We start from the raw sequence: 11,715 nt of genomic DNA, 5'->3' as shown, positions 1-11,715 counted from the left end.
TCTGCTACGTTATAAACCATCCAGACCTCTCAGGTGGTCTGGGACAGGTCTGCTTTCTGTCCCCAGAGTCAAAACTAAACATGGAGAAGCAGCGTTCAGTTTCTATGCTCCACATATCTGGAACAAACTCCCAGAAAACTGCAGGTCTGCTGCAACTCTCAGTTCTTTTAAATCAAGGCTGAAGACTTTTCTGTTTGCCTTTTATGACATCAAATAACTAGTCAACTCTCACACTGCACGTAACCTGTAACCTTTATTCTTGTATTTTACACCTGTCCTATTCTATTTTAGCCTATTTTTTATTTTTATTTTTTTTTTTTATTCTCTTAGCTCTTTAATGAACTTTATTTTTCTTGGTCTTTTATTTGAATTTTATCCTTTTATGTAAAGCACTTTGAATTGCCTTGTTGCTGAAATGTGCTATATAAATAAACTTGCCTTGCCTTGCCACCATCATCTCTGTCTGTTCCTCTGGATCTAACAGAGCAGCAGTGTATCTGGACTGGTCTGCTGGGACTCTGTCCTTCTACAGAGTCTCTTCTGACAAACTGAGACTCCTCCACACCTTCTGCTCCACATTCACTTTCTACCCTGGGTTTGGGTTTGGGTTTGGATTTGGATTGTGGTCTCCTTCTGGTTCTGGTTTTGTTCTGGTGCCAGTTTCTCAGAAACAAGCACTGGCTTGAAAGCCTTTTGGAATGTAATGGCATGTAATTTGCATAAGTTGGTGAGGTTTTGGTGAGGGGTCACAAGCCAAAAAAGCTGAGAATCACTGCTCTAGATTAGATCCTACTACCCAAGTATCATACCAACGTCCCTTGAATAAATCCTCTTCCCATAAGTTCCCTTGGTGCATTTTTACCTCTGCCAAGGAGGTGTTGTTTTCGGTGCCATCTGTCTGTCTGTCTGTCTGTCTGTCTGTCTGTCTGTCTGTCTGTCTGTCTGTCTGTTTGTCTGTCTGTCTGTCTGTCTGTCTGTCTGTCTGTTTGTCTGTCTGTCAGCAGGATTACGGGTAAAACTACTGGCCCGATTTTCATGAAACTTCGTAGGAGGGTGTAGCATGGGCCAAGGAAGAACCCATTAAATTTTGGAGCGGATCTGGATTTGACTCATGAAATTTGCATATCATAGCAGACTGGACTATTGGCCTTGGCGGAGGTCTGTGCTCTCCGAGTGCCCTTCTAGTTTCATGATGGAAATTAACCCTTTGTAGGTGTAAATTCTAACTTTCAGGGATATGATGGATTCACCTCGCCCGCCGCGTCGGCGCAGATCCTTCGTGTGAACGCAATAACTTGAAGAGTTTTTATAAGAATCTTTTCAAATTTGGTATGGACATTGATGACCCCTAGAGGAAGAACTGTATTGATTTTGATGTGTTTATGATTATTATAACTTATTATTAATTGTTATTAATTAACTGATTCAATTCATGTCCATGCTATTTGGACCCATATCTCACCGTATTATATTGTTTTGAAATTTGTCAAGAGAGTTGTTCAGGCAATTATGGAGATTTGTATGAAGTTTGAACTTTCTGTGATTATTATTAATAAAATAGTTAATTCGTTACATTTATTATTGAGTGTTAAAGAAATAGTTAAGGTACATACCCTTTATTATTGGAGGCTGTTCAGAGGCTTTGGTGGAATCTAAAAGTCAAATGTTTTTGTTTACTGTCTATTTTATCATAATTTAACATTGTAGGCTGATCCTTTATAATTTATAATTTAATGTGTCTTTCCCCAGTGACCCGCCTGTGGAAGAAGTTTCTTCCATATCATCTCTCTCCTTCCCGTTTAATAAAATAGAAATGCAACAAAATAATCTTAAATCGTATGGCTTTGAGTACATACTGTGTAAAACATATTTTCATTTAGAAAATAGAATTCGTGCTTAAATTGATATATTCCTCCTTAGACATCTTTAGTGTTCATTTTGATACTTTTGTAGGCTACTTCGTACAGGTTCGTTGTCGGGGCTTTTATTTTGAAAGTCTTACCCGGAAGTTTCATTTGGTTTTCTATATTTAGGTTCCGGGTTGCAGCGACATTCTGCGTTTTCGCCATAAAAGTAACTTTTGCCGCAGTAACAAGTGGAATTTCTTTAATTTATAATTACGTGTCGCGTTATATTGCGGATTACAGCTGTGGATGTGATCAAGCTGCTGTCAGTGAGGTGAGTTAGCGGAAAACAAAATAAAAGTACAGTGAGCTGCTGTCAGGCAGAAACCACCAGTATCACCGAAACCTGTTAGACTCTCAGAAAAGTATTAACCTGCACCAAATCCTTATAAAACTTACACTCGTTTATACCGCTGACTGATGAAAACTGTTGCGGCCTATTTATTCTGCCGGTAGTTTCCTTCAACCTGGTTCAGTAATTACAGCAGAATATAGAAACTGAAAATACAGACTGTCTCTCACTAATGCTGCTTTAATGACGAACCAGTAATCCCTTAAAATAACCTTAGGCATTTACATTAATTCATGCAAAATCCCCTTAAAATGAGTTAAGGGAGTTATTAATGGAGGAGATCCCATCAAATCCTCCTTAAACTCCCCTTAATGTTTGACTGCTTACTTTCTAATTGAATGTAAAGGGAGACAGGAACTTTCCATTAATAACTAATTAATAACTTAATAAACCTGCACAAAAGGCATGAAAAATCCGTTAATTTCTAGAGTCTCTGTGAATAAACCCATGAATAAATCCATTATAAACCCATGGTACTGACCTTACTTTATTAAAGCTGATATTTTTAATGGATAATTAATGTTTATGTAATGAGAAATTAAGGACATTTCAGGGATAAAATGAAGGGGTTTGTTTTCGTAGTGGTGTGTGTGTGTGTGTGTGTGTGTCTGCACCTGCGCCCAAGGTTTTATTCTGTTTTTTGTTTTAATTTAATGTATTCCTGTCTTGTACTTTTCTGTACTTCACGTGTGATTTTCATCTTCTGTGTTTGTATGTTTTCACTCCAGCAGGAGAAGCAGCTAACACAGATCCAGATCTAAAAAAGCCTCATCACAGACAATATCATCTAGCAAAGTCACAAACATAATGTGCCTCTGTTGAGTTGGACAGAAGGTCTCTGTGAGGGTGAGACTGTTATTATTTTTATCCACTTGTTAGGTGTAAATTAGGACAGATTTGACACTTTGAAAACCTCAGATGAATGAATATGTTCAGTGTGAAATAAAAGCTGGACCCTCGCTCCACCTGCCGCCTGTCAGGCTGAAAATCACAAAATAACTTCTTCAATTTCCAAATCACAAAAGTCTGTAATTCTAATGTCAGTGTTCATAATGGACTCATGTAGGCTACAGTCAGTTTGTATGTAACACTTATGATGAAGGGCGATATAATTAAACATGACTTAATTGACTAATATTCCTTATTTTATTTTTATTTCTGCTTTATTTAACCAGGTGAGTCCCATTGAGATGTTCATCTCTTTTGCAGGGACGCCCTGGCCAAGAGAGCAGCAAACAGATGTTACAAAAATACAACACAAAACCACAATATAAAATTACAAGGAATACATACAAATATACAAATTACACAGTATACAATCTCAAGTAAATCAGCTACAAACTACAGTTTTTAAAGACTGCAACAGACTTTTGAAATCACCCAGAGGGATGAAGTGATCCAGGTTTGCATCTTTCTGGAGCTGATTCCAGGACCATGGAGCCTAATAACTAAAAGCCATCTTCCCAAATTCTGTGGAAGGGCGAGGGACAGTGAAGAGTAGTAAATTCTGAGATCGCAAGTTGTAAGAACTTGTGATAAACACCGGCCTTTTTTAATGCATTTCTCACCATCAACAAATCCTGTGAAAACAACAACATCAACAATGTGTTTGCTCTCCTCCCGTTACTTTCTGACTTCCCACGTTCCGTTTTTAGCCGTCAACCCGGAAGTCATTGGCTCCAACTGTAAACTAAAAACCTTTAAATTCAGCTCACAAAGACATAGTTTACATTTTAAAAATCTCTAACTGTTACCATGAAAAGTCAGGCTGTTGTAGTTTTTACCAAAGCAAATTAAAACGGGAACAAATTCTTCATTACGCCGGGGGACTATTTTCTGTGCTACGGAACTACTTTCCTGAGATGGAAAAGTGTTTCCGGCCGGCTTATTAAGTCGTTAGAGGAGAAAGTGGTCCGGCCGGTGCATGGTGATGATGAAATATGCTGCAGAGCAGCAGCATGGCTCTGTGACGGGTTTTTAATCGTTTTTTAATACAATGGAGTTCTATGGCTGCTGGGACATGGCTGCACTGGGACCAGATACATGGACCAGACTTGTTAGCAAAACAAAATCATTGCTTGTTTTGTTATTTTCATAGGATTTGTTGACGGTAAGAAATGCATTAAAAAACACCGGCCTGGTCCTTTAACTCGGACCAGATGAGTCTGCAGTGTCTCGGCCTTCATCACGGTCTTCTGTCTCCTCCAGGTCTGATCAGCTGACCTGCGATGGACCGGCCAGACTTCCAGCTGCAGGTGAACAGGAACCAGATCTAATGTGGATCCAGCTTTTATTTTGGAGTAAAGTGCGGTCTCAACCACATTGTGTGTTGATGAAAAGTGACACCCCCCCCCCCCCCCCCCCCTCCTCCTCTAATAAAAGCACATATTCAGAGCTTCCATGATCAAATTAGGCAACAAAATCCTAAATACTAACAACATACTGATCACTGATATCTGATCACTAATATGATGGATTAGGACGGACAGGACTTGTGACAGTGTGTCCAGCAGCATGGCGGTCTCTGCTCTGCATCACCTTAACTTTGTGTTAGAGTGTTGAACAGTTAGAAATGTCTGACTAAAAACTATTAATGTTTACGAATCCAGTTATTAACACAAGCGAGTTTTAATAAATAAAAAAGAAAAACAACGGCCAACCCCTCTAGTGTGATAATCAGTGGTGGGTAGAGTACTGAAAATCTACACTCAAATAAAAGTGCAATTACTAAATTACAGTTAATAAATTACTCAAAGTACAAGTTACTTTCCATTTTAATATTTTTTAGGGTGTGCGGGCCAGTGCAAAATAATGAAAAAACAGCACTTGTTGATAAAACTTTCTTAGCCCTTTATACAACAGAATATAAGTCTGTTTAACTCCAGTATTTACAGACATTATCAAAGTAACCAAACCTGTTACAGCCCCAAAATGCAGTAGATACCGAATACAATACAATTAATTAAAACTCAGATTTTCTGTTCTGTAGCATTACTCCCTGTACCAAGACCTGTCAATCAACTAGAGAATGAAAACTTCTCTCCATTCACATTTTTCATTTGGGGAAACCCGTCTGTTGGAAGCTTCCTCTTGTTCTGGGTTTTGCTCGTCATCATCGCATCGTGGTCAGAAGACAGCTGGAGCTCCTCCCCCCCCCCCCCCCCCTCCCCCCCCCGCCCCACTCAATCCCCACATTTAGAGCAGACCAGCTGTAACGAAGGTATAAATGGCAAATGTAGTGAAGTAAAAAGTAGATTACTGGCTCAAAAATATACTCGAGTAAAGAGTAGAAGTACAGTTTAAAAAAAGGAACTAAAAGTACTCGTTCCTTAAAAAAACGACTTTCTTACTCATGTGCGTTACTACCCACCCCTGGCAATAATATAATATATAGCGATATTTTGGTGGAACATCATTGCGATATTAAATTTTGTATATATCGCCCAAGCCTTATTGTGATTGAAGTCGTAGACGGGCTCGGCTCTGTGTGAGCGGTCGTCTTCTTCTGTGGTTTTCTTCCTGTCGTTTATCACATCGTCTGTCGGCTCGTGTGCACGTTCCAGAAAACGGATTAGGATCCTGTTTCTAGACGCAACGGTCCGTGGAAATGGAATCTGAAAAGAAAAGTGGATGAAAGGTGGATTTCACTCCACACGTCTCTGAGTTTTCAAATTTGTGTGAGTAATGCTGTACTTGTGAATTCTAGCAAAACTCAACCGGAGTGATGTCTGCCCTTTTTGTTTAGTTTTTTTTTTTTTCCACTGGCAGTATTCTTTGTGTTGTGTTGTGTACAATCTCACATCACAAGCATGCTACGGCGACACTTGAGTGCCAAACTACAGTCTAGTCCAGTGGTTCTCAATGTGGGGTCCGGAGACCACCAGGGGTCCTTGAGGAGGTTCCAGCGGGTCCCCAGCAAACTGATGAACTGTTAAACTTCACAATTATTTCATTTACAAGAAGTGAACACGGTTAGAGAATGTAGAAGAATGACTGTTCTGATCAGTTTAGAGCTGCAATGATTAATCGATTAGTTGTCAACTATTAAATTAATCGCCAACTATTTTGATAATCGATTATCGGTTTCAAAATTCTCTGATTCCAGCTTCTTAAATGTGAATATTTTCTGGTTTCTTTCCTCCTCTATGACAGTAAACTGAATATCTTTGGGTTGTGGACAAAACAAGACATTTGAGGACGTCATCTTGGGCTTTGGGAAACACTGATCCACATTTTTCACCATTTTCTGACATTTTATAAACCAAACAACCAATCGATTAATTGAGAAAATCAACAGATTAATCAACAATGAAAATAATCGTTAGTTGCAGCCCTAGATCAGTTTCTCTGTTGTCTCTCTACCTGCAACACAGACAGTCATGGAGTTCTGGACAAAATCATCTGACAATAAAAATATTCTCAGATTTTGGTCCGAGAGACAAAATCTCATCAGATGGGGGTCTGTGGCTCTGATGTGGACTAAAGCAGAATCACTGATCTAGTCTAATGTCTGCTGCTGTCCTGTGTGTCTCCAGGTCTGGGAGAGAGGAGACAGGAGAGGAGACGAAGAGGAGGAGGAGGAGGAGGAGGAGGAGAGGAGGGAGGTGGGCGTGCAGTGGGAGAGTCCAGAGGAGAGGAGGGAGGAGAGGAGGGAGGTGGGCTGTCAGAGCGAGGCAGCAGAGAGGAGAGACGCTGCTGTCCAGGTCGACCTGCCGAACCAGCCAGGTGAGAGAGAGACAGGTGAGAGAGAGACAGGTGAGAGAGAGACAGGTGAGAGAGAGACAGGTGAGAGAGAGACAGGTGAGAGAGAGACAGGTGAGACAGAGACAGCAAACCTGCTTCACTGCTGCTGTCTCACACATCTGTCTGCACACTGTCCTCTAATAAGATAAGATATCACTTTATTATTTACTGTGTGTATCTTCTTGCCTGTTGTCCAGACCTTTGACTCCGCCCACTCCACAGAGTTGACTGATTCTGGTCTGGCATCGTGACATGCCTGGTTTCTCAGTTGAAAAACGATTGGTCCAATGAGCGCCAGGGGGGACTAACGATTAGCCAATCAGAGCCAGGGGCGGGACTAACGCCGCTGTCAAGCTGTTGTCAAGCCGGAACCAAGGAGGAGTAATAACAACAATGGAGACGCTGTAGACAAGATAGACGCTGCTATCCAGGCTGTTCTGAATCCATTAAAAGCAGAGGTGGAAAGTAACTAAGTACATTTACTCAAGTACTGCACTTAAGTACAATTTTGAGGTACTTGTACTTTACTTGAGTATTTCCATTTTATGCTACTTTGTACTTATACTCCACCACATTTTAGAGGGAAATATTGTACTTTTTACTCCGTTACATTTATTTCACAGCTATAGTTACTAGTTTCTTTTCAGATCAATATTTTATATTTAAAACATTTGATCATCTTTATAAAATAACTATAAAATAGCATTGTTATAGATTAGACTACCCAAAAGTATAGCTAAACTGTTAAGATTAGCTTCATGTTGACAACTTTAAAATGCTGCTTACATGTACATGTATGTCAATAAATCAGAATTAATATTCCAATAATTTATGAAAAATATAACTCTCTAAATGGGGACAGTTTGCATAATGAGTACGTTTACTTTGATACTCTAAGTACATTTTGCTGCCAATACTTATGTACTTTTACTTAAGTAAGATTTTGAATGCAGGACTTTTACTTGTAATGGAGTATCTTTACATTGTTGTATTGCTACTTTTACTGCAGTAAAACATCTCAGTACTTCTTCCACCACTGATTAAAAGTACCAACTTTGAAATCCGAAATACTTTGTTTTTCCTTCTCTCCGTGTCGTCAAAGATGCTCTATACTTTCTGAACCGTCTCTGGTGTCGTCATGGCTACGCATCAGCGTCGACTTAACATAACGTTAGATTCAGGCGGATACGTCGGTCTCTAGTGATCGAATCCCCCTCCCCCACGGAGATCTGTTAGAGTGGAGGCAATGAAGACTGAAGATGGAGACGGAGTGGAACGAGTTGACAGTTTGATATCAGGCAGCAGATCTTCCTGTTCAGACCGAGCCGCTTCTGTCTGCTGATAAATTATTTTCCTTGGCCATGCTGCACAGGTGGCTGTGGAACCCAGTGTGGCGAGCTTGAAATCAGCATTAAGGTCGTTTTCATTTGTTTGTCGTGTGGCTGTCCATCGTTTTGTTTTTTTTAATGCAGGTGACCAAACAAATTTCCCCTGTTTACCTGTACTGGTGGAACAGAGAGTACAGCTCAGATCTGCTCTAGCTGAAAGTCTTGTCACAGAAAAATAAACTAACAATCCAGACAGTCTCTCTCTCTCTAAAAGCCTGTCTGTCTGTCTGTCTGTCTCTCTCTCTCTCTCTCTCTCTCTCTCTCTCTCTCTCTCTCTCTCTAAAAGCCTGTCTGTCTCTCTCCCTGTCTGTCTCCCTCCCTCCCTCCCTGCCTGTCTGTCTGTGTCCAGGTTGTTGTGGTGTGGTGTGTCAGTGTGTTGGAGTCAGAGCAGATGGAGCACAGAGGACAGACGGCCGGCTGGCTCCAGGACAGATCGACCAGCTCCTGCTGAGCAGGACTCTACAGACCGCCGACCCAGAGCCGCGTTCGGCCCGGCCGACCGTCTCCGTTCCCCAAAACAAACGCACCTTACCGGACCGGCCGATCGGCTCGCCGCCTCAGGATAAACCCACCCGGGACGCGGCTCGTCCCGCCGCCGACCCGCCGCGGGATCCGACCCTCTCCGGACCGGCCGACAAGACGACGGGCTGCCGAAGAGGCGAACCGAGCCCGACCGCTCGCCGGCCGGCCCGCCCCGCGCCGCCGGACGCCTCCGGCAGGAAGAAGATTCTCGTCCTCAGCAGAGAAGGCGGGAGGAAGGTGTTTCTGGTGATGGGCGCCGCCCGCGGTCGGACCGCCGAGCCGGCCGAGACGGATCGAGCCCAGCTGAGCCGGCGGGCGCCGCGGAGCCGAACGACGGCAGGGAGTCTTCAGAGGAGCCAAAACGCCGGCGTACAGTCGAGCCGCTCGCCGCCGAACGGGACCGCCGCCTCCGCCTCCAGTCCGCCTCCGGTCACCAGGTCCACGCCCCCAAACAGAACTCCAGGCGAATCGAACGCCTTCCCGCCTCTACGAACTGCCCCTCCCACCCTCCCGCCCCCGGGCGCCGCTCTGGAGAACTCGAACGCCCCCCTCGGCAACAAGATCCTGGTCATGAGCGTCGCCGGCAGGAAAGTCTTGCTGGTGATGAACGCTTCTCACCAGCCTCCGGCTCGCCCGCCTCCCCGGCCGCCCGCCGATCGCTCCCCCCCCGGAGCCCCCGCGGCCCCTCCCTCCTCCCCCCTCCCTCCCGCCCCGCCCCCGTACGTCTGCGAGTTCTGCGGCCTGCGTTACGCCTCCGTCGGTAACGTCCGGCGGCACCGGCGCCGCATCCACGGCACGGTGAGCGCCTTCATCTGCAGGGTTTGCGGTAAAGGCCTGAGCCGCCGGGCGCAGCTCGCCAGACACTCGCTGCTCCACAGAGGAGCGCGGCTCCTTTCCTGTCCGGTCTGCAGACGCACCTTCGGCCACCAGGAGGCGCTGCGGCAGCACCGCAAACGCTTCCACCGCCGCCGCAGCGCCGCCGAATAGGAGGAGGGACGAAGAAGCTTATGACTTTATGACTTTATGACTTTATGACTTTATGTGCTTGAGGTTGATTTTTAGTTTTGCTTCAACACCGATCCCTGTTTTGGTTCAGGTGGGGAAATCTGTTTTATTTAGATGCTTTGTCACAATAAAAAAAGTGGATCCTAAAATACTCTGAGATTCTTGTTTTTTTTTTTTATTATTATTTTGTCTCCATCTTTGTTGCTCAGCCTCATTGCTGTGGTGTTTCTGCACTGCACTTCCCACAGATCACCTGTCAATCAAACAGTGTGGGCGGAGCTTGGATTTTCTGTTGATGCAGTTTGAGTTTCTGTATGGTGGGGTGGAGCTCTTTTATTTTAAATCATATTTTTTTGGTCAACTTCACCTCAAAATGACAAAAAAAGGGTAATAATTCGTTGACCTACAACCAAGCTCCTTCAAAATGTGGATTAACTTCTAGTTTAATCACATAGTGAAACTACACAGCACTTATTTATACTGTTTTGTTCAGCAGCTGTTGTATTTTGACTCAGTTACGAATATTCATGAGGGCTCTTGCATAAATTAGCTGCTGTGTGCATGAGTAATATTTGAATGTTGGACAGATAAAACTTTATTGATTCTGTGGGGAAATAGTTTTTAAAAAATTCAGTAACTTTGTCACATAATTTCTCCTCACATTATTTCACCCATTTTAAGAACAGAACGATTGGAAAAGGGGATTACAAAATCTCATTCATTTAAAAAAAAAAAAAAAAGTATGGATATAATTCAAGCCCCAAAAGTTGAGAAGACTGTCGGCTTTTATTTTTAATCTTACGACCGGAAGTGTGAGTGTTAGTTTCGTGGTTAGCAGGTCAAGGATGAAACCTGAAGTCTGGAGTGAAGTTAGCGACCAGACACCGAGACAGAAAAGAGTCAAAGTTAACCAACAGAAGCTTTGACGCCCAGCCTGTCTGTTTCAAAGCATCCGTTGGTTAATTGTGAAAAACATCAGACCTTTATGCGGAAGTTTACTGACTAGAATAAATTATTAACATTTTTCACCTGCACTGGAGACTTCATTGGATTAAACATCAACGACAATTCCACCCTAAGACCAGCATGTGAGATGTTATGTCTGTATGGTCTCATGCTGCGTTCAAGACAGCTGGGAACTGGGAAACTTCACACTTGGAGTTTCCTGCTTCCCGCTTCAGAGCATTCATGTGGGAACAAGATGGCCGCCCGAAAGAAATTTGAAAAAAAAAAGAAAAGTTGGACATAGTGAGTGCGTTACCCATTGTCTTCTGAAGGGCCATGTTGAAGCCTTGGGTTTAAGATCGCAGCCATGTTGACACTTTCAGGATCCAGTGCTGCCAAGGAGAGGCAAAGGGTGTCACAGAGCTCCGCCTACTATTGGCTAATTGGCGACCTGTCGATCACTAGGAAAACAACCCCGTTTTATATCCGTTATATCCTGTTATGACACAATATATTTCCAGGGATCCTTGAGGGGATTCTTGGGGTTCCTGAGGGGGTTTCAGGGGTCTTTGAGGGTCTCCAGGGGTTCTTAAGGGATTTCCAGGGTCTTTGAGGTTCTCCAGGGATTTCCAGAGGTTCTTAGGGGTTTTCCTGTCATGGGACCGGCTGTCCCATTGCTTGCCTCACCTCCTGACCTGCCTGCCTCTCCTACTCCTTTCACTCCCCAGTCCTGCCATCCTCCTGCCAGCCACCAGATGTCCTCGGACTTCCCCTCATCACCTGTTCCCCCCTCCTGCTTCCACCACACCTGTCTGTCATCAGCCCATTACAGTTTTTCTCAGTCACTTTGGTACAT

General features: G+C 43.5%; 1 protein-coding gene and 1 long non-coding RNA gene across 2 annotated transcripts; both read left to right on the top strand.

The window, feature by feature from the left end:
- The first annotated feature begins 2,065 nt into the window (after nucleotides 1-2,065).
- On the top strand, nucleotides 2,066-4,513 carry LOC139662470 (uncharacterized). The gene is made up of 3 exons (XR_011696654.1): nucleotides 2,066-2,178; nucleotides 2,985-3,102; nucleotides 4,465-4,513. It is a non-coding gene; the product is annotated as an uncharacterized lncRNA (long non-coding RNA).
- Nucleotides 4,514-6,065: 1,552 nt separating this feature from the next.
- On the top strand, nucleotides 6,066-9,896 carry LOC139662469 (B-cell CLL/lymphoma 6 member B protein-like). The gene is made up of 3 exons (XM_071541161.1): nucleotides 6,066-6,164; nucleotides 6,801-6,981; nucleotides 8,737-9,896. The coding sequence occupies exons 1-3, from the start codon at nucleotides 6,066-6,068 to the stop codon at nucleotides 9,894-9,896; spliced, it is 1,440 nt and encodes a 479-aa protein (XP_071397262.1).
- The last annotated feature ends 1,819 nt before the right edge of the window (nucleotides 9,897-11,715 follow it).

The sequence above is a fragment of the Centroberyx affinis genome, unplaced genomic scaffold (assembly GCF_046629955.1).
Source record: "Centroberyx affinis isolate AG114_WGS23_722 - 3 ecotype Tasmania unplaced genomic scaffold, CSIRO-AGI_Caff_v1 ptg003804l_1, whole genome shotgun sequence".
NCBI lineage: Eukaryota > Metazoa > Chordata > Actinopteri > Beryciformes > Berycidae > Centroberyx > Centroberyx affinis.
This window is presented reverse-complemented; position numbering and strand designations above follow the sequence as displayed.

Coding starts and splice junctions, on each gene's coding strand:
- LOC139662469 (XM_071541161.1), top strand. CDS start 6,066: ATGCTACGGCGACACTTGAGTGCCAAACTACAGTCTAGTCCAGTGGTT. Junction 6,165..6,800: donor CCTTGAGGAGGTTCCAGCGG/GTCCCCAGCAAA, acceptor CAGGTCTGGGAG/AGAGGAGACAGGAGAGGAGA. Junction 6,982..8,736: donor CGACCTGCCGAACCAGCCAG/GTGAGAGAGAGA, acceptor GTCTGTGTCCAG/GTTGTTGTGGTGTGGTGTGT.